This window comes from Vigna unguiculata, chromosome 5 (assembly GCF_037176805.1).
Source record: "Vigna unguiculata cultivar grain cowpea cultivar isolate G323 ecotype 2 chromosome 5, ASM3717680v1, whole genome shotgun sequence".
In the NCBI taxonomy this organism is placed as follows: Eukaryota; Viridiplantae; Streptophyta; class Magnoliopsida; order Fabales; family Fabaceae; genus Vigna; species Vigna unguiculata.
The window spans coordinates 39190759-39212835 of record NC_140796.1 but is presented as its reverse complement, the minus strand read 5'-3'; the positions used below and the strand labels follow the sequence as shown (position 1 = coordinate 39212835).

Sequence of the window (22077 nt, the reverse complement as noted above, 5' to 3'; positions counted from 1 at the left end):
CGTAACCTTGTGTGACTTTTGGGGTGTTGTTTGGAGGAAAATGAGAAAATACTTGTATGTATGTATATGTGTATCTGGGAAAAAATTCAAAAATATTTTTCTCAACAAAACAACTATTCTTTTATATTAGAAAAATGTATGCACTTAAAAACAACATGTTATTTGTCTTCTTGCATGATGTTACATTTTCAGAATGTTTCCTTAAACAAAAAGGAAACTTAACTTCAAGTTTCGATGAATTCAACAAATTTGCAAGTGGAGACTGTAATCTGGTTGTAACTATGATAAAATCTTAATGTTGATGCTAACATATATGTAACAAATTTATGTTCTTTGTTGAACGATGATTTAGGAAGGGAAAAAGAAGAAAATAAACGATTAGGATATTGTTAGGGGTCGTTTGGGATAGTTACATTTTTTTTTTGTTTTTAAATGTTTTTTTGAAGCATAACGTGTTAGGTAAAAATAAAAATAAGATATGTTTTTAAAGTTTTAAAATGATATGGATTATCTTGGTTATAATACAATTGACAGAAAAAAACAACAACCTCCACTTCTCCATCATCCGTTATAACTTTCCTCCATCACTCTCTGACCAAACAGTAAAATGTGATTAACATTCAAGATCAAGATAATATATATACAATGCAACAACTGTTACAAAAAAAAAGTTATATGTGTTTTAGTGTTAGTGTTTGATACAACACAAGTGAGAAAAGATTAGAAGAGAAATACTTTATTAAAAATACGAGAGTTTGCATGTTTATAATAGGCCAAACAACACTACACACTATAAATGAACCAAACCATTCACTTTAATTAATCACCAACGTAGGAATATAAAACCTACCTCAACTCACAAACCTTGCTTTGGAGTTATCGAATCACCAACATTTCCTCCCAAGTGGAAGGCAAAATCCAAAACAACTCTCTTCACTCTGTTACCAAATTAATCATTTCATCAACTTACTCTTGGAGTTTGAACTTCGCAGCAATATCCCTTCAAAGTGCGAAAAAAGCACTACAGTTTTAACTTTCTTGTGGAAACCTTTGGTGTAGGGAACATGTGGTTTCGTGAAAGCCCAATACTAAATCATTAATGCGAAATGTAAAGAAAATACTTTCTGACAATAGTTTTGAAGGTGAACTTTCATCCAACCTGGACAAACTGCAAAATCTCACAGATTTCATGCTCAACAACAACAGTTTCATTGGATCTCTACCTTCATCAATTGGAAATATCAGTAGCTTGAGAAGTCTTTTCTTGTTTTGTAACTCTTTCACAGGAAAAATCCTAGTTGAGATTGGAAGGCTAAAGAGGTTGAACACCATTAACCTCTATGATAACTAGATGTCTGGACCTATTCCAAAAGAGTTAAAAAACTGCACAAGCTTATTACTAAGTTTTTCCTATTGACCCATTCAGAGAGATCAAAATTGAAATCTATTTTCCTTTACTTTTCATATATCTAAATAATAGGTGTTTTAGTTAAACAACACTTATTTTCATTCTTTACGATCTAAACAATTTTTCCCTAACTTAGTAACTTATAATTTCATTTACTAAATAAGCTCCACATGTGAGTGTCCCAACCACACCACAAACTAGGACAACCACACACATCCGAGTAGGCGGCCATCAGCAACCCTGGGCCGCATACTCAACACTAGGCATCGCTTCCACAACATGCGGCCATCAACAACCCTCTGGGCCGCATCCTCTATATTGAACACTCTTTTCTACAGTATGCGGCCATCAACAATGCTCTGGGCCGCATACTCTGTACTAAACACTCCCCTTTACAGTATGCGGCCACAACAAACCCGCAGGCCACATACTATATGACTGAACACTTCCTTACGTAGTGTACAACCATCAGCAATCCCCCTTAGACTACCTACTTTGCACTAAAGAGCCCAAAGGGGGAAGCAACCTAAATCCAGCTTTAGCCGCCTAGATGATCAAGACAAACAAGAAGCGCCCAGCCATTGAGATCCTCATGACCGCATACCGGATACTGCCCACTCCGAGTCCCCCCTTTCACGAGTATGCGGTAGCCGGCAATGACAGCCTACTAACGCCTACCGTTAACTCTCGAAGGACCTCCTGGTAATTTCTCTCCCTATCATTGGACCCAGGAACAGCTAGAAAAGGGAATATTGGGCAAGAAAGCCCATTCCAGGTAGGACCCACAAGTAAAAAGGTATAAATAGCACATTGTACTATGGATTGATTACGCATTAAATATTCTCTGAAATCACTGACATCACCAGTGTTGACTTAGGCATCGGAGTGTCTTTTGCAGGTACCCATGCGCCGTCATCGGAGCTTCATCAGAATAAGAAGACATCCACCCGACTACCTAGCACTAGAGCCACTCAGTAGTGAGCACGTGTATTCTTATATTTCTTCAATATTAATTACTGAGAACTTTTATTGTTATTATTATTGTTTGATAAAAAAAATCTCAAATTAGAAAAAAAAAATATATGACACCCATGAAAAGTTCTTAATTGGATAAGTTAATAGAATGGATCTTACAATGCATGAGTAAAAGTAAAATAAGAACTTCCTAACAAACATGAACGAAAAAATCACATCCTTTTTAACATCACATCTCAAAAAAACCTTATAAAAATTATAAAATATATTTAGATATCCTTTAATTTGTATAAATAACATATTAAAAAATAACACAATAACAAAAAAATTGTCAAATTAATACGATGAAGCCATAATCACGTCATTAAGGTTACTTTAAAATTGAGTAAAAATAAGTTAACTTAACAATTACCATGTTTTCTTTACCGGTGTTTAACAATTGCTCTAAAGAAAATACAAGTGGTTGGTATCATTACCCTCATATTCTTTATTTAAATTATAATTAATTTATACTAAATTATTCATTTTCTATTACTTAATTATTGGCATTAGCAAATAACAAGTTATCAGATTCCATACCCCTACATTCAGTTACCTTTCATAACTTAGAACCATTTTACACCAACTCCTTTGAAGGACCACTACCTGATTCACTCTTTCTTCTTACAAACCTTAAAATCATAAACTTTTCCAATAACAAGTTTAGTGGTAGTATCTTTCCTCTGACTCGTTCAAATTCTCTCACTGTTTTGGACTTGACAAACAATAGCTTCTTAGGTTCCATCCCTTATATTCTAGCTAACTTTGGAGATCTCACCCGTCTCAGACTTGCAAACAATTATCTCACAAGAACCATTCCTTCCGAACTAGGCCTCCTCACTAAGCTGAACTTCCTTGATTTATCATTCAACAACTTAACAAGGCATGTGCCACCTCAACTATTCTCCAACTGTAAGAAAATTGAACAACTTTTGCTGAACAGTAACAGATTGAGTGGCCAAATGATGGCATGGTTAGGAAGCTTGCAAGAACTTGGTGAGTTGGATCTCTCATTCAAAAACTTCCATGGAAGAGTTCCCACTGAGCTTGGAGGATGCTCAAATTTGCATAAGCTTTCACTCCATCACAACAATCTCTCTAGAGAAATCCCTCTTGAGATTGGAAACCTTACTTCACTCAATGTCTTCAATTTACGACGAAATAGTTTTTCTGGCCACATTCCACCAACAATTCAACAATGCTCAAAGCTGTATGAGCTAAGTCTCTCAGAGAACTTCCTCACAGGTGTTATACTAGTTGGAATAGGGGCAGTCACTGAGTTGCAAGTCATATTGGACCTCAGCAGAAACCTATTTTCTAGTGAGATTCTTTCATCTATGGGAAATCTCACGAAGCTAGAAAGACTTGATCTTTCATTTAACCATTTCCAACGATAAGTTCCTCCTTCACTTGGTCAACTTACCAGCCTTCATGTGCTAAATCTCTCAAATAACCATCTTCATGGCCTCATTCCATCAACCTTTTCAGCGTTCCCACTAAGCTTTTTTCTAAATAACGACCACTCGTGTGGCCCTCCACTAGCAAATGGAGCCATGTATCTATTTTAATAATGATAATGTTATAAGATGGGTTGAGTACAACAATCTTTGTCGTGTACAACCACTTTGGCTTTGGCCCATATGTTTTTCTCTTCTAAGATGATATCAAATATTATTTCTTTAGGCTACGTTCTTTTGGTTCTTTTGGTTGTACCCTGGTTTTAGCTTTTTATCTTAATCAATTTGAATATGGAGGAGAAATTGAAGGTGCTTAAAGATGAGGTTCATGCAATTGAGTTAGAGTTGAAAAAGTTGTTATTTTACTTGTATGGTTTCTCAAATTTGTGTTTTACTTGGGATTTGGGGTTCTAGTTCTTAAGTGTATGTATTTTGTGCACAGATTGAAAAAGCTGAATCATGGGAGGAGTCAATTGATGAAATTATTACTAGTTTTGAGAATAATCATTAGAGAAAGCTTTTGTACAATGTCTTCTTCTACTAGAATCTTGCAGGCTCCCTAGAAAAAGAAGTGTTACTCTCATTCATTTCAGAGTACCACTAGTGCAAAACCTCATGAAAACAATGAATCATGCTAAGAACACTAACTTCTTTGTTTCTCAGAATCAAATATACGAACCAATCTTTTTGCTTTTCAATCATTTTACTCTCAATGTGATATATAAATCAAAATATGGTAAAAGTAATTTGACAACAACAAAAATTAAAAACGCATATAAGAAGACCAAGTCACATTTTAGGCTAATTCTATATTTGCATCTTGATAAAATAAGTAGTATTTTGGTGTGTCTGCAGCAAATAACAGTTTCATGGTTTAAAATGAATAATTTTCTTTATATCTCAGTATTTGACCAAGTTGCTAAATGAAATTTAGATATCTAAAATCCACCATTATTGGAGATAATTTCTTTGGTGAAAAACAAAGCTAATCAAAACGAAAATCTATTTTCAAGATTGAACGTTTAGTGCTCTAACCTCTAACAGGTGAAGAAATGAAGAGTTGGCAAAGAACCAATTGATCAATCAATCACTCCAAACAATTGTTTCGATGAAACTAAACTTGAACTCGATGACGTTGTTGTAACCTCCTAAACCTGGATCTCTTCAAAATAGTTAATACATTGGGAAACTTCATTCTCCAAACAAACTTTGGAGAAGGTGAACAAGAAATGATAAAGGCCGAGCTAATTAACTTGGTTTTAGGAACTGAACTCGATGTTGCTGCCTTCCATGCTTCTTAGTATTTTCTCCGCGCTGAAATCAAAACCCTAACATTCGCACTTCGTCATTGTACGAACTCTGACAACCTTTGTAGAGCCAGCTTCAGTGTGCGAGTCTTCAATAGTTCAGCCAAAGAAATCTAGTACTGTGAGGTGATCTTCAGAGGCTTTGTTTGAACTTAGAAAGTTTTCGAAGAACAGTAACATGATTGTCTATTTGATTCATTTTAAGGTTTCAGAGAATTAAATTTTACGTTTTATGTTTTTCATTTGTTGATTTTTATATTACATTCCATACCATTTTCTTTTATTGTCTTTTATTTGTAGTATTTACGTGTATATATATATATATATATATAAAAGATAATTATATACTTATATTAATAATTATTTTTTAAAAAATTAATTCTTCTAATATAATTATTTAAATTTTAAATGAATTTTAAGTGTATAAATAAATTAAGTTAAATATTCATATTTTATAAATAAAATACATAGATTTATTTTTATTTATAATGTATCAGAAATAATTTATTTCATATTTAAAATCTTTAAAAAAATATATATAAAACAAATTAGACCATAAATATAATAATATATATAATAATATGTAACAACATAAATTAATTAATAATCCTTTTATTTGAATAAATTAAGAAATAAAATAAAAAAAGCAGCGTAAGAGATAGTAAATAATTATCAAAATAATAATTAATCATTTCATTTTAAATATAATTAATAAGAATTGTTTTAATATCTTCTATAATAATATTTAAATGGAAAGAAATATAGTGTATTAGTTATTATTTTAATATATATATATATATATATATATATATATATATATATATATAATATAATAAACAAATAAAAGATTAATTTATACAATAATAAAATATATTTTTATAATTTGTTAATACATTGATAGTTTTTAAAAATTTATCTAATAAATTTATCTTATTATAGAGTGTTGAATTGGATTCTTAGTTAGGTTAATTGCACTAGTGTTATCAAAGTATAAGGGTACCTTTTCCAATTTCACACTATAGTCCATGATTTTAGCATAACTATGACCAGTTGCTATGTATTCAACTTCAATAGTGGATAATGCCACACAAGATTATTTTTTGCTATTCTATGATATCAAGCTTGAGACAAGTAGGTGGCATGTTCCACTTGTGCTTTACCTATCCAATTTGTACCTTACATGTTAGCAAAAAGGATGTCATCACGACCCCTTTGAAGCTAAAGATTTTGATGGATACTCAAGCAAAAATACTACAAGATTAAGGGAAGCTCAAGATAAAGATATAGAGTATTTAGAGTGTCAAGTCACTCTGGATAAAGAGAAAATATAAGAGGAATTATTAGCCAAATCATCTCTCTTCACAAGTGAAATTATTTTTTCATGCACATAATTAAGGTTAAAACATAATTAAATTATGTTTCTATAGTTTTTCAAAAATAAAAGTATCTTTTGAATTGAAACTAATTTTTAAATCAAGTATTCTCTGACTATATCTTCTCCTAAAAATCATCTTTTCTACAAAGAATAAAAATTGATTTTAGAATTTATTTGAATTAATTAAATTATGTTTCTACAAATTTTCAAAAATAAAAGTATCTTTTGAATTGAAACCGATTTTTAAATCAAGTATTCTTTAACTATATCTTCTTCTACAGATCATCTTTTCTACAGAGAATAAAAGTTGATTTTCAAATTTATTTGATTTGATTTTTGAATTAATTGAATAACTTTTCTTAAGAAAACTCAAGTAAAACTCTTTAAATAACCCAATTTGAGAAAGATAAAAAACACAACATACTACTACTAAGTGGAAGCATGAAAATATTTATTAAGTTTTTGCCTCTGCTATTCAAGTTGGTTGAGAAAATTCACTTGTTAAAGGAGCTGACTGTCGAGCATTTTGTCTTTTTAATCTTTCTTTCTAGGTGACAATGTTCCAATTTTTTAATTTGTAATTTTCATGCTTTGTTTTGTACAGAGGAGGTGTTTCATCCCTTGTGTGATTCATGGAGGTGTTGTCATATCTTGAAAGGGCTCAAGAGAGGTGTTTGTCGGTCTTTAGAATTTTTCTTTTGCATGGTTCACTAGGTCATTGTGGTTGTAATTGAAATACTCTAAAGATAGTGAATTGGGATTGTCATTCTCACATTGAGGTGACTGGGAACTGGATGTAGGGTTGGCTATACCCGAACCGGTATAAATTACTGTGTGAATTTCTTGTTTCTTTTAACTTTTTTTTTACGTTTCCAGTAACACACTTAATTAATTAAAAAAAGATATTTTTTTCAGTATAGGCATCAAGACAATTTTTTTTAAAGCATCAATTCAACCCCTCTTCTTGATGCCATTTGTCTAACATTGCATAGTCAGAATCTAAAAACCACTAAGAATTATTTTAGAATCAATTGGATACCATAATCCAACATTAATCGTCCCTTTCAGGTATTTGAGAATCCTCTTTGCAGCTTTAAAGTGTGACTCCTTTGGTTATTGTTAGATAGAACCTAGTTGTTGTTAAATAGAACAAAGAACCAATCAACATTCTATATTTGGTTGAGTCAACTTGCTGCCCAACCTCATCTGCATCCATAAGGCAGTTTGTCGCAATTGAAGTGATAACTTCTTTGCAGTTCTCCATTTCAAACTTTTTCATCTGATCAAAACAATATTTTGACTAGCTTAAAAATGTCCTTTGCTTGAGTTCCTTGACTTACAGCCCTAGAAAGTAGGTTAGCTCACCCATCATAAACATTTCAAATTCACCTTGCATAGTCCCTAACTAATCTCACCAATGATTTTGTCCTTTGACAATGCTTTAGATGCAATCCACTCATTGGGTAGGTTGTTGTTTGCAACTATTTCAGTCGATGTTTTTCCTTTTCAGCATATTGCTTTTCCAAGACATATATTCATCATTTGCCTTCATTATCTACATTCTTAGACCTTTGATCTTGTAACTTTGGGTTAGTTTCATCAAATTCCACATGCATAAGGGTTGCTCCTTAGGGTCGTATACCCTAGGGGACGAGGATAGGTAGTCCGATAAATAAATAAATAAATAAATAAATAAATAAATATATATATATATATATATATATATATATATATATATATATATATATATATATATATATATTCTGGATATTTTACATTCACAAAAACTTACACCAATATAGGTCAATAAGGTCTTTGAAAATCTTAGTTAAGCTAAATAAGGTATTACTGGTTCATTTCTTTATGTTGAACTATTCAAGATATTTTTAATTGATAACAATATTTTTTAAATGCTACAATATAACAAATTCATAAAATACAAACAATTAACATTTGTCAATAAAAAAAATTGAATCTTCAAATATTGAAATTAAGGAATGGTTGAGATCTTGTGTATATTTGGAAACCTATAGAGGATCTTAATAAAAAAGGCAAGTATGTAAAAGTTCATAAATAATTTTCATCAACTCATTGCAAGGAAATTTTGGAACTGCAATTCAAAAATCTCAATGATATTCCCTCCTTTAATTTCATCAAAGCTCGTTAAGTGGAGAAAGTTCCACTGCAAAAGAGATACATATTTACAAAACCTTATGAGGAAAAGGAAATTATAATCGTAGAATGTTATTATACAGCAAAACCATTTATCAAAGTTTGGATTATGAATAGAACAAAAAAGGAGAGGTTTTAACTCAATACATGTATGAAACTAGAACTAATATAAAAAATTCCATTAAATGGCAACGTGGAAATAAAATCAAGGGTGCTAGAAATGAAAAAACAAAACCTTGCAGAGGACATTGAAAGATTCGGTTACTAATATCTTAATATGGAGAAATTGAAATCGTGTTTAGTCATCGAAATACACTTAGTCACTAATTCACCGTTAATAATCTTTTAATTTGGAGGGAAATTAGACTCGTGTTTAGCCACCAAAGCACATTCAGTTTCTAATTCACAGTTGAAAAAGATTCAATCACTAATAATTCACTTTATTCGGTTGCTAATTCAAAGGCTAAAACAAACAACTTATTTTGCAACCCAATTAAAATTGTGTTGTTCAAAAAGAATTTTGTTGTCGCTATTTCAATCGCTGACAACAGTAATTTTATTCTACTTTTCACAACCATCGATTTAGCAACAAATTTTTTGCAACTAATACTTTTAGTCACTATACAAAATAATATTACTAACAAGTTATTTGGTCATTGTTTCGGTCGCTAATTTGAGATTGATAATCGGTATCTAATTCAGTCACAATTTGCAACCTTATTATTTTAGTGGCTAAATTTAGAGTCAAAATGCCTTTTTTTTCTTGTAGTGACAATATGTGTGTTGGAGAGCAGCAACGAGCACTAAACTATAATCATATCATTCATCACTCCACCCTCCATCACCACCACTCCCTTTACTTTATATATCAGGTGGTCTTTCACATGGAAGACTAAACCTTCTTGGTTGATTCTCTTGTAATTTCATAGTTGAATTTGAGTTATGTGAATAAACATTTTCTTTTATTAAATTCAAGAAAAAATTATTTTCTTCTATTCTTTTTTTAGTTTTGATTTATGCTCTTAGGATTGTCTTAGAATTCTAGTTAATAATTCAATATTAATCTTTAATTAGACTTCTTGTTAATTTCCTTAATTATGATAAGTTTGTGTTAGAAAAAAAAGTAAATCTTCACAATAGCGTAATAAAGCACATGTAGATGCTTAGAACAAGTAAAGTATTAATACATTCTTATTTGTATAAACTTGAAACAAATTAGTAACTAAATGAATTAATTTACGTTTACTTAATAATTCAAACTTGTATACCGGACTGCTTAATCAACATATAGAAGAATAAATTATTACCTTAATCATAGACGTTTGAAATGAATTAAAACTTCTTTGGTTAATTTGAAATATTTATTTATAAATTAAATAAATGATAATCCTACCACACTTATTAAAAAATTTAACTATGGAAAAGTTGGAGAATCAATCTGTTTTTACATATTTGTTTTTATTTCTTTATATAATTTTATGTTTTTAAAACCCCCTTCTTGATGTTTTTATGTTTATGACATTTTTCTACAAATTCTAATAACTATGTGACTAACAACCCAATTCTATCACTAGACGATTAATGCAATTCTACATTACTATATTAGAAGATTGACATATATTGAGTTATTATGGAAACGACACTGATCAATAACCAGGAGGAATCAAGTCTACATCTGTTTCATGAATGTTTTGTTACGATAAAAAGTCGGTCCTGGCTGAAACGTGTTTTTGGTAATCTGGAAATTGGTTTGCCTATGTTTTGCATTCTGTTTTTTAAATGCTTAAACAACCCTTTGGTGAAATTCATTAGATTAGTTGCGGCTACTTTTTCAGTGTGGATGATTTGACACATGAGAAATTATGCTAAATTTCAACAACCTTAGACATTAATTCAATTATGCATACTGCTAAGCATCATGTCAGGTTAGCAGGTAATGTATCTCATACGTCTACGCATAATACTATCACCGACTTCGCTGTGTTAAAAATTCTGTAATCTACAAAAATTCTATAATTGGAGAACTAACACTTCTCTTGAATGATAATATCTTCTTTTTAACTTTTCCAAATATTGACTTGCGCAGCTCCCAATGGTGGCAGAAACTAACCCTCTTCAAGACTCGAGCATGTTCCAATGCAAATTTGGCAAATCGCAGTTCATCTTCAACACCCTTAAGTTTTCCAAACTTCATCACTTCAAGGTTAGATATAAAACAATACGGCACATTTTCAGGATTGCAATGTTCTTCGCCAAACCCCAGTAGTTCCTAATGACAAAAATAAATAATTATATTCCACGTCAATAACCAAATAATGATAAAAACTAACTATACAGATTATAATCAATAACATTTTGACCTTCAGCAGAAGCATTTTGAAAATTCAGTGATTATTTGGTCACATAGCTAGTTTCAATCAATTACCTGTATATCAAGAGTCTTGAGAAATGGTGAGTTTCGAAGGAAAATCAACAGAATATCACCGGTAACATTTCCCATTTCCAGACGAGTCAACATTCCAAATGCAGGAAATTCATCGTGTGCTACTGCAAGAACCTGAGTGACAATTTGAGAATCAGCAAAGTAAAAATGTTTCTATAGTCAAGCAAGGGAATATTGTAGTCATGAAAAATTTCATTTCGTCGATTTTTTATTAAGAACAAGAACGCAGGGTAAAAGCAAGGAAGTATACCTTCGACCTCTCAAACTTTAAGCATTCCACATTATTATTGAATTGTTTCAGAAGCTCAAAAGCAAAAGATCCTGTATTTTCGGTACTCTCTCGTACAAACTCCCATGGATCAATGTTAGCAGAAGCAATACGTGCTGTAGATAGGTCTAAGTCTAACAAAACAGTATCTGGAATTGGTGCTATGAAACCACTATAAGAGAACTTTGTCAGACGCGGAGCGCAAAACTTGATTACAGTCTGCGAGTCAACAGATTTAAAGGCACGTGTATGACTTATTGAAAGCACTTCAAGTAGAGGCACTTCAAAACTTACAACCTTCACGTTTAACCAGATGCAATTTGTTGCCCGGTGTACTCTAAGAAGGGGGAAGTTAAGGCACATATTTTTGGACTCATTAGAAGGGGGGCAGACCACGGTGACTCCAGACAACTCAAGAACAGTGAGGGATGATAGATAAACAAGGTGGGGAACTTTGACAGCACAACCATTCATATGCAGTCGGACAGCACAAACATTCATATCCAGCACCAATTTCTCTAAGGACTGGGATTTCCAAAGGGAATGCAAGAAAATGTCAAGTTTTCTGTTTGACTCAATGAAAAGCTCTTTGACACCCCGGCTTAAGACAGCAGATATCCACTGATTAATATGGTAAGAATCATAATCCTTTGTAAGAGAAAGAGAGAAACCTTCAATGCTTTTTGCATCCAGATGAAGCAGTACTCTATACACAGAGTTTAAAAAGTGAGTTCTGCTAATGTAAGTGCGATAGTACAACTTTCTATCGATAAAGCGGAGCTTGGTGATGGTTGTCCACATGTTCATCCATCTCTTGGATAAAACACAAGTACAAACTGCTTCTTTAGTTAGAAGAAAAGAGAGAATGCGACTAATAATGACATCAGGTAGGTTGCTAATCATGTCTTCATCTTCTTCACACTTCTTCTTCTTGGAAGAGGAATTTGATGAGTCCATATCTGTTTGGAGTTCCTACAAAGAGTGAAAAACAATTACCCACATTTTCAATCTATACACACACAACATCATCTAAAAACAAAGTTTGAACAAGTTGGTCAGATTAAATCGCTGTTATACTTAAGACACTCAGCCGGAGTCTCATTCCAGAGTGTGGAAGCATGAAAATGTGAGAGCTATTGGTTGTGACAAGCGAGGCTTGTCAACAGAGGCACACCTGCAACCCTTATAAATTTTTCTCTTCCTGTCTTATTTCTATTTATATTTTTTCTTCATTTTTGCCTTTTACACAACTTTTCAAATTCTTACACACAAGTCGCTAAAGGTAGGCTCATACTTAAGATACTCTTATGGTGAGTCTCGAATTGCAGAGTGTGAGAGCAACTACAAAATCTAAATATCAAATAACAGATAACAGAAACATAGTCCGAAATTCAGAAGCGAAATTCAACAGAAATTGACCAAAAAATTGGAAGACGACGACAAGAGTAAAACGAAATAGAAACACAAAATATCGCAAACCAGAGCGTGAACGAGAGCAATACAGGAGTGAGGAAGATAGCACGTGAAGGTGGTTGGCTTAGATACGCACCTATTTGATCAGCGTCGCCGTGCGGCGGAGAAGGCGACAAGCAAACCCTCGAACACCGTCACATCAGTGAGCACCGTCGAGAGAGAGATTGGGAATTGAACAATGCCGTGAGAGAAGTGAAAAACATCGAAGGAACTTGAGAGAAAAGAACTCTGAATTGCAAATGAGCAAGAAAACCTACTGAATTAGCAAATGAAGAAATAAAAATGTAATAACCATATAAACATCGTTAAAATAGTTTTTGTATTTTTAATATACTTTACAAAAGAGTATGGCAGTAAAAAAATATTTTAAGTATTGCTTTAAAATTAAAATACGAAGGAATATCCGGAAACAAAAATAAATATTATAAAATTTTGAGATGTAAAATAAAAATATTAATTTTAAGTTTCGGAAGTAACTTGTTTGTGATCCGTATATAGATACGTTAATTTGGCCAACGGTTCATGAATTAGCCCAACTCACTTCTTCTTGTTGGATATCGGATGACGGGTTAAAAAAAAAATTCCAACTTCTAATGCTCTCAAGTAGAGATGTCAAATATTCCTATGGATATTGTCTGAACCTGTCCCTGTTTTGATAGGGAATTCCTGTAATAAAATCAAACTAGGAATACTTTGATGGAGAACAATAGAACTCTACTGTAAGAATAGAGTCTGAATCTCATTCATATGAAAGAGTAACAGAGGTTACAGAAGGAAGAATTATTCTCAGAAAATGAATGAATGAATAGCATAACAGAATATGCATTCTTCCTATTTATTAGCCAATAACCGCCACTAACTAACTAACTAACAGAATAACAACAAACAATACGTATTTTATACACTTATACGATCCTTATACTCATTTAATACAAAGGATTGTATCATAGCCCTCCCCTTAAGCAATTGCTTGACCTCATGAATTGAAGAAAGGAAACTTCCTCTTTAAGTCATAGTAGTATTCCCAATTAGAGTCTTCAGGTAGCTGGTGTTTCCACTTGACCAATACCTTTGTGATAGCTCTACCCTGCCTCTTCACAGTCATGCGATCCAATATAGCTTCTGGTTCTTTGGCCTGTTGTTCCTCCTCTGACAAGGGCAAACTAGACACCGCACTGTTTTCTCCAATGTACTTCCTCAACTGAGACACATGGAAGACATTATGCACCTTAGAAGCAGAAGGCAGTTTCAACTTGTAAGCTACTACACCAACTTTGCTCAAAATTTCAAAAGGTCCAAAGAATTTAGGACTCAATTTAGCATTAATCCTGTTAGCAACCGAAACCTGCCTATAAGGATGCAATTTCACAAACACAAAGTCTCCCACTTCGAAACTCCTTTCTGATCTATGCTTATCAGCATTTTGTTTCATCCTGTTTTATGCCCTTTGTAAATGGAACTTCAGAACCTTAAGCATCTCCTCCCTTTTCCTTAAACTTCAGAACCTTATACCACTATTCAGCAAAAGTTAGCCACTTAGACCAAAATGTAGGAGCATCACTGCACATACACCTCGGATAAGTTTCCAACACCCTATTTACCACCTTAGTCTGACCATCGGTTTGAGGATGGTAGGCTGATGACAACCAGAGCTGCACCCCTTGCAAAGACATCAGCTCCTGCCAGAAATGGCTCACAAAGACAAGATCCCTATCACTAATGATCGAAATTGGGAAGCCATGTAATTTGAATACAAAATCAAAAAAGACTTTAGCCACATCTGAAGCACTGTAAAGGTGAGATAAAGGCATAAAATGAGTAGATTTGCTCAATCTATCCACCACTACAAATATCACCTGCTTACCAAATGAATTAGGAAGGCCTTCAATAAAATACATAGATATATGCTGCCATACATGACCAGGGATTGGAAGAGGCTGAAGTAACTCTGGTGAAGCCATTGTTTCATATTTACAAGTTTGACAAATCTGGCATTGCTGAATGAACTTTATCACATCCTTTGTCATGCCCTTCCAGTATAAGATGGCCTTAATTCGCTTTAAAGTAGCCCTCCTTCCCGAATGTCCCCCTGTAGGAGAAGAATGCATCCATTCGAGAATTTCTCTCTTCAAATCATCTTTCTGCCCAACCACCAGTTTGCCCTTCCTTTTCAATTCACCATTATGCCATGTGAAATGCTTATGAGAACTAGGATCTGCTTGAATCTCCTCAATAATTTTTTTTTAAAACATCATCCATAAACTAAGTTTGTTGAATCTTGGCCAACATATCAGATTGAACCAGATGCACCAGCAACTGACAACACTCAGATAACTACACCCTTGACAAAGCATCAGCTGCAATGTTGTCCTAACCTTGCATGTGCTCAATAGCAAAGTCAAATTCCACCAGTTTAACCAACCACTTCTGCTGAAAATCAGTGGTAAATCTCTGCTCCAGAATGTATTTAAGGCTCTTGTGATCAGTTTTAATAGTAAAATGATGATTAAGCAAATAACGCCTCCACTTCTGGACAACAAACACTAGTGCCATAAGCTCCTTTTCATAAGTAGACAAGGATTGTTGTTGCTGATTTAAGATCCTACTAATGAAAGCCACAGTATGATGCTCTTGCATTAACACAACACCAATGTCATACCCACAAGAATCTACCTCTAGCACAAATTCCTTCGAAAAATCAGGTAAAGCAAGAACTGGAGCAGTAATAAGAGCCTATTTTAATTGCTGGAAGGCTGCCTTAGCTTCCTCAGACCAGCAGAATCCATCTTTCTTCAACATATTAGATAAGGGCCTTGCAATAACACCATACCCTTTCACAAACCTCCTGTAATAACCGAATAGCCCCAAAAAACCTCTCAACTGCTTAATATTTTGAGGTAAGGGCCAATTTCTTACTGCCTCAATCTTGGAAGGATCAGTAGCCACTCCCTCCTTGAAAATAAAGTGTCCTAAGTATTCAACTCTAGGCACACCAAATAAGAACTTAGCTTGTCTAGCAAACAAGGAATGGTCCCTCAAGGTCTTCAACACAATCTGTAAATGCTCCAAATGTTCCTCTTCCCCTTTGTTGTAGACTAATATATCATCAAAGAATACCAAAAGGAACTTCCTCAGATAGTCCTTAAAGATGGAATTCATCAACCATTGAAAGGTTGCCAGAGCATTAGTTAGACCAAAGGGCATCACAAGATATTCATAGTGTCCTCCATGGGTCCTAAATACAGTTTTATACACATCATTTGGGTGCATTCAGGATTGGTTATAGCCTGACCTTAAGTCGATCTTGGAAAAGATAACTGAGCCATGTAGTTCATCCAATAGGTCTTCCACAAGAGGAATATGGAATTTATCCTTAACAATGTGCTTATTTAACTCCCTATAATCAACACACATCCTCCAAGACCCATCCTTCTTGCCAACCAGCACATCTGGACTTGCATAGGGACTACTACTGTTTTGGATAATTCTAGATTGCAAGTATTCCTTAATCAACCCATCAATGATATCTTTCTAGTGTTTGGCATACCTGTAGGGTCTGATATTAATTGGATTAGGTCCTTGTATCAAGGGAATCTGATGATCATGGCCTGGCCTTCTAGGAGGTAGCTGTTTTGGCTCTTGGAACAGATCTGCAAACTCCAATAAAACTTGATCAATTTTTACAGAAATCTCTCGACTATCAGCATGAGTAGTCATAGTCTACAGCAGCCCTTCTTCTTGATCATACAACTGAATCATAGACAAGTGGACTCCTTCTTCAATTGCCTTACTAATTTGCTGCTTCTTTACAGTTTTCAAGCCACTCGACGACAAACCCCTCAACACATGTCTTTTTCCTTTGAGGGAAAACTCCATCACCATCTTGTCGAAATTCCACATAATATCCCCTAAGGTTACCAACCACTCAATTCCCAACACCAGATCACAACCACCAAGGGGAAGCAGCATTACATCAGAGTTAAAAGTACTTTTCTGCAATTGCCAACTGAAATTCTTCACCATGGAAGATATAGCCAATGTATTACCATCAACCACAGAAACTCACAAAGGTTTCATTGGCTCAATCTTACACCCCAAACTTTTAGCCACTTGCTCATCAAGGAAGTTATTAGTACTTTCACTATGAATCAGAATGTTTATAATGTGAATTGCTTCTTCCTAACCAAACCAGTCACCCGCATTGTCCTCATAGTCTGGCAAGAACACAAACCAGTTAATGCACTAACTGATATTAGAGGTTCCTCCACATGACCCTCCTCCTCAACATCCCCATCTAACTCCTCAACTAAACCCTCCATCTCATCCACTTCTATCACATGAATCTGCAACTTCCTATGCACCTTAGCATGCTCAGGGGAAAATGGCTCATCACAAAAGTAGCATAACCCATTTGCCCTCCTTTCTGCCATAAAAGCAGAACTAAGCTATCTTGTAGGCTTGGTACCCGCTTTGGAAGACTCATAAGTTCCCAATATAGAATCAGTGTTCTTAAGAGCTTTAACAGGAAACACTAATTTTGAACTTTTAGCCATCAAATTTCCACTGCCACCCGCTTTAGAAGCTGACTCGTACATTCTAGCTAAGGAAAAAGCCTTGTTTACAAACGAAGGCTGAAACATCTGAACCATCATCTACACCTTTTGCTTCAACCCTCTCAAGAAACAACTCAATAACTCCACGCGAGCCACCAAGCAATCAAACTCCTCATGATAGTCAGTTATAGAACCTTTCTGCCTTAATTTCATCAGGTCTGCCATCGGATCTTCAGCAACCTCACCAAACCGTTCTAGCACCATCTTAGTGTATTCCTCCCACGACAACAAATTATCAACTCCAATCGGCTTAACAAAGGTAATGTGCCATTGCAGAGCCCGTCCCTCAAAATGAACCACCGCCAATCTCACCTTATACTCCTCTGGTGTATGATCCACAAAAAAAACGTTTCACACTGAATCAACCAGTGCTTCACCTTATCGCCATTGAACCTAGGGAAATCAAGCCTAGCTAAACGAGTACCATACGAGTAGGGAGAAGATTTCTCACCATGACACGAAGGACTCAGAGCTGAATTCTGTTGAAGAAGATCTTGAATCTTCAGCAACAAGGTCGAAGTCAAAGAATCAGTTAAAGAACCCGTTAATGAACTCGTAAGCGAATCATGCAGCATTTGCTTCAGTGACGCGCCAAGCTCGATGAATCGCGCGTTCATATGATTGTTGAGGCGTTCTTCTTCCTCCCGCACCAAATTCTAGATCATTGTCTGATTACGAGTTGCATCAGCCATCGAAAAGTCACAGGAAGGTAGAGGACGATACCAATTGATAAAATCAAACTAGGAATACTGAATATGCGAAGATTGATGAAGAATAATATTGCCTCTACTATAAGAATAGAGTCTGAATCTCATTCATATGAAAGAGTAGTAGAGGTTACAAAAGGGAGAATTGTTCTCAGAAAATGAATGAATATCATAACAGAATATGCATTCTTCCTATTTATTAGGCAATAACAACCACTAACTAACTAACTAACAGAATAACAACAAACAATATGTATTCTACACACCTATACGATCCTTATACTCATTTAATACAAAGGATCGTATCACCCCGCATTGACTTGGTATGGGTATGGAGAATCCTTGACTCTTTAAATTGGGTATGGATGGGGATGGGGATGTACATATCCTGCCATAATATTTGTCCCCGCCATATCTCCGTCCTCGTTTAAATTATTAAAATATTCACAATTAATTAAGTAACTATATATATATATATATATATATATACTTTCTACTCTTTATTTCTTCTAATTATTTGGTTTATCATGAAACTCATTCGCATCTCCAATATATTTTTCATCTTATCATAATCTTGATGTATGTTAATTAAAAAAAATTTATGTTTCACATTTGAATATTTCTATTATTTTTTAATATTTTTATTTATTATATATTTTCCTTTAACATGAGAATGTTTATAGTCTCAATTTAAGGTAATATAAAAAAAAAATTCTTTACTTATTATTATTAATTTTTGTTTAATTTGAAGAACTCTTTTGTTTCGTTAAAATAACTTTCGTTATTTTTCAACCATTGAGTATATATGTTGATAGTTGAAAAGTTATCTTAGATCTCTAAGGTATTTTTCATCTTATCATACCCTTAATTCTACATTTGATTTCCTTTGTGCGATTTCTTTTAATAGACTCTCAAATTATTTCTAAGCAAACATTTGTTAATTTTTTAATATTTTTATTTATTGTTTATTTTCATCATCTAGAATAATATTTTGATATATTCTATCTAATTATTTTTTATTTTCTAACTCATTATTAATCATATTGTAATTTTTTCACTTTAATTGTATAAATAACTTTTATTTACTACAATATAAAAATTTAATGTAATTGCTATGAATATGTTTTTGTCACTATCCAACATATATTGGAGTTCAAAAGATACAAAATTTATGTCAAAATTTTATTATTATGTTTATTATTTGTTCTTTGTGTCATTTTGATGAAGTGATGTATTATAACTTTTATTAGTGTATAAAAAAGAGATTCATTAGAATTTAAAAAATTGAAGTAAACAAAAATTTAAAATATATTTTAATTTGAATATTTGTTTTCCTTTTATATATTTTTTAATTATTTTTTAATTTTATCAACTAAGATTCATTAATGTTTGTAGTTTACAAATTTCATAAATGTTTTCGTTATCATGAAATTTTATTTGGTATTCTAATATAAAATGTAAACAATTATAATTTATTTCAAAGTATTTGATACGGAAGAAATAGTCATCCTCCTAATATTGAATATTTGATAATATTATGTTTTCTTTATCGTAATTTTTTTTTCTTTCATAGAAATTAATATTGAAGTAGTTAGAACACGGGTACGGGTATGGGTACGAGATTATACCCGTTACCTGGTGGGGATGGGGATGAGACAAAAGTTTGATACCCGTTGGGTTTGGGTACGGAGATGGGGATGAATATTTTATGCGGGGATGGGTACGGTATAGCGAAACCCGTCCCCGCCCCGCCTCGTTGCCATCCTTACTCTCAAGTGGGTTAAGGCTAGAGTCATGGTGGGTTTGACCACTAAAATAATTTAACTAATTCTTAAAATAGTAATATTTTGAGTCTCGGTTAAAGATGGAGTAAAGCTGTTTCGGGATGACTCGAATTAAAAGTCGAAACTGAACGACCAGGTCAGAACTGACCAAATATCGAGACAGGCTGTATAATTATTTTTATTTTCATTTTTAAAATAATATAATAATTATTATATTATTTAAATAAATTTAAAAAAAAAAATATTTAACTATTATCATTATAATATACATATATATTAATTATATATATATATATATATATATATATATATATATATATATATATATATATATACACACACGTGTCTTTTATTTTTGTTATAGAAACAAAAAAGTTAAATCATGTAAAAAAAATTAAATAATTATATAACTATCATATAATATTTTAGTGGATGATTATGGATTTAAGAAATTGTGTTATATATTCTTTGTTAGATTTGATGCACCAATATTTTATAACTAAGAGAGGAGTGAATTGGTTTCGGAAATCTTTTGTTGTTCTTTTCACTTTAAAACTAGTTTTAAAAAGATCTTTAACCAATTTACAAAATATGTTTAAGAATGCATATTGTTTAACCTTTATACTTAGCAAAATGTAAAAGATAATGAAAAGAGAGCATAAGAGACACCAAGTTTTATAGTGGTTCAATTCAATTGAATCTACATCCAATCTCTAGCTATCCACACTAGAAATTCCACTACAGCAATAAGAGAAGGAATATAAGAATCTCCTATGTAATTCCTAAACTCTAGAAACACACTCTTGAAACAATCCTTCAAGAAATGCAAAGCAGTAATGCTACAAGCAATTACTAACCCCTATCACAATCACAATGATAGAAGGACAAAATTTTAGAACCAAGAAACCATAAAAATCAGTAAAAAACAATAATAGTGATACATGTAGGATAAACTTGTGATGGAACAAGAACACTTGAATCAATACAAAGCTTGGTATCACTATTACACCATCTTCATGAAATCTTGATGAACAATGAGGCATAGCTGCAAAAATGCTCCAAGAACTCTTCAACACCCTTTCTTCGATCTCTTTTGTTTGAAAAAAAAACATGACTCATAACTGTATCAGTGACCTATTTTTAGAGTAGAGTTGTTTTATGGTGTATCTAGTTGATTAGGTTATCTAACTAATCAACTAGATTATGACATTGCTCAAGTTCATGTTCCATAATTAATCTAATTAACTAGATTAATATTCTAATCAACTAGCACGACAACAAAACAACAAATTTAACCATTACACACACACACACACACCAGACATGCCTAATAGATTAGATTAACATTCTAATCAATTAAGTGTGAAGGATTTAACATATTTAGCTTGACCCACATCAAGTTCATACACACATCTATGTCCTGCTTGAATTCTAGCTATTCTAGGCTATCATTTTCCTATGGACATCATAAAAAGCAACATAGATTTAACCAATAGCAACGTTCTTTAAAAAAATAAAGAAATTAATATGTTTTTCGTCTTCAAACTTTTAATGGATTTTAAAATTAGTCGTTATGTGAAACTGTAACCTATTTAGTCCCCTAAATTTTGTAATGTTTGGTTTTAGTCCTTTATCTGTAACATTGTTAGTAACTTATTGTCCTGTAGAACAACGTTCCATGTTGTGTTGTGATTTTTTACACATCATACACATGTGTTGGAATTATAATTTGCATTTATTTAATTAAAAACTCAATTTGAAAAACCTAATAACCCTAAAAATAGTATTAAAATAACAAAAGCAAGATAGGTGATGATCGAAAGAGATTGAGAACGAATGTAGGGCATTGACGAAAGGCCATTGTTGAGAAGGGTATCCCGTTATCGTTGAACTTGAACCAACAAATCCCTTGAAATCGCGATTACAATCCAAGTAAGATTTGACTTTCTATCTTTATATTGATTTAAAATTTTGGAGATTTTATCAGTGTACAAGTTGTTTTTTATTTTGATCCTTTGTGAGTTTAAGAATACAATTCCATGTTTCATTCCCATAC

At 33.0% G+C, this 22077-nt stretch overlaps 1 protein-coding gene and 2 pseudogenes across 2 annotated transcripts; 1 reads left to right on the top strand and 2 right to left on the bottom strand.

Annotated features, from left to right (window-relative positions):
* Positions 1–1099: 1099 nt before the first annotated feature.
* LOC146886422 (uncharacterized) lies at positions 1100–4000 on the top strand (annotated as a pseudogene).
* A 6593-nt stretch (positions 4001–10593) lies between these two features.
* Positions 10594–13193, bottom strand: LOC114183360 (F-box/FBD/LRR-repeat protein At3g14710-like). 2 transcript variants are annotated; one of them, XM_028070366.2, is made up of 4 exons: positions 12947–13193; positions 11427–12416; positions 11159–11290; positions 10594–11002 (listed from the first exon to the last, which is right to left on the bottom strand). In XM_028070366.2, exons 2-4 carry the CDS (start codon positions 12399–12401, stop codon positions 10733–10735), a joined length of 1377 nt encoding a protein of 458 aa, XP_027926167.1. In that variant the 5' UTR covers positions 12402–12416; positions 12947–13193; the 3' UTR covers positions 10594–10732. The 2 variants fall into 2 exon arrangements, with proteins under 2 accessions (XP_027926167.1, XP_027926168.1); XM_028070367.2 differs by having other exon boundaries at positions 12994–13193.
* Positions 13194–17362: 4169 nt separating this feature from the next.
* LOC146886421 (uncharacterized) lies at positions 17363–18147 on the bottom strand (annotated as a pseudogene).
* Positions 18148–22077: the final 3930 nt, after the last annotated feature.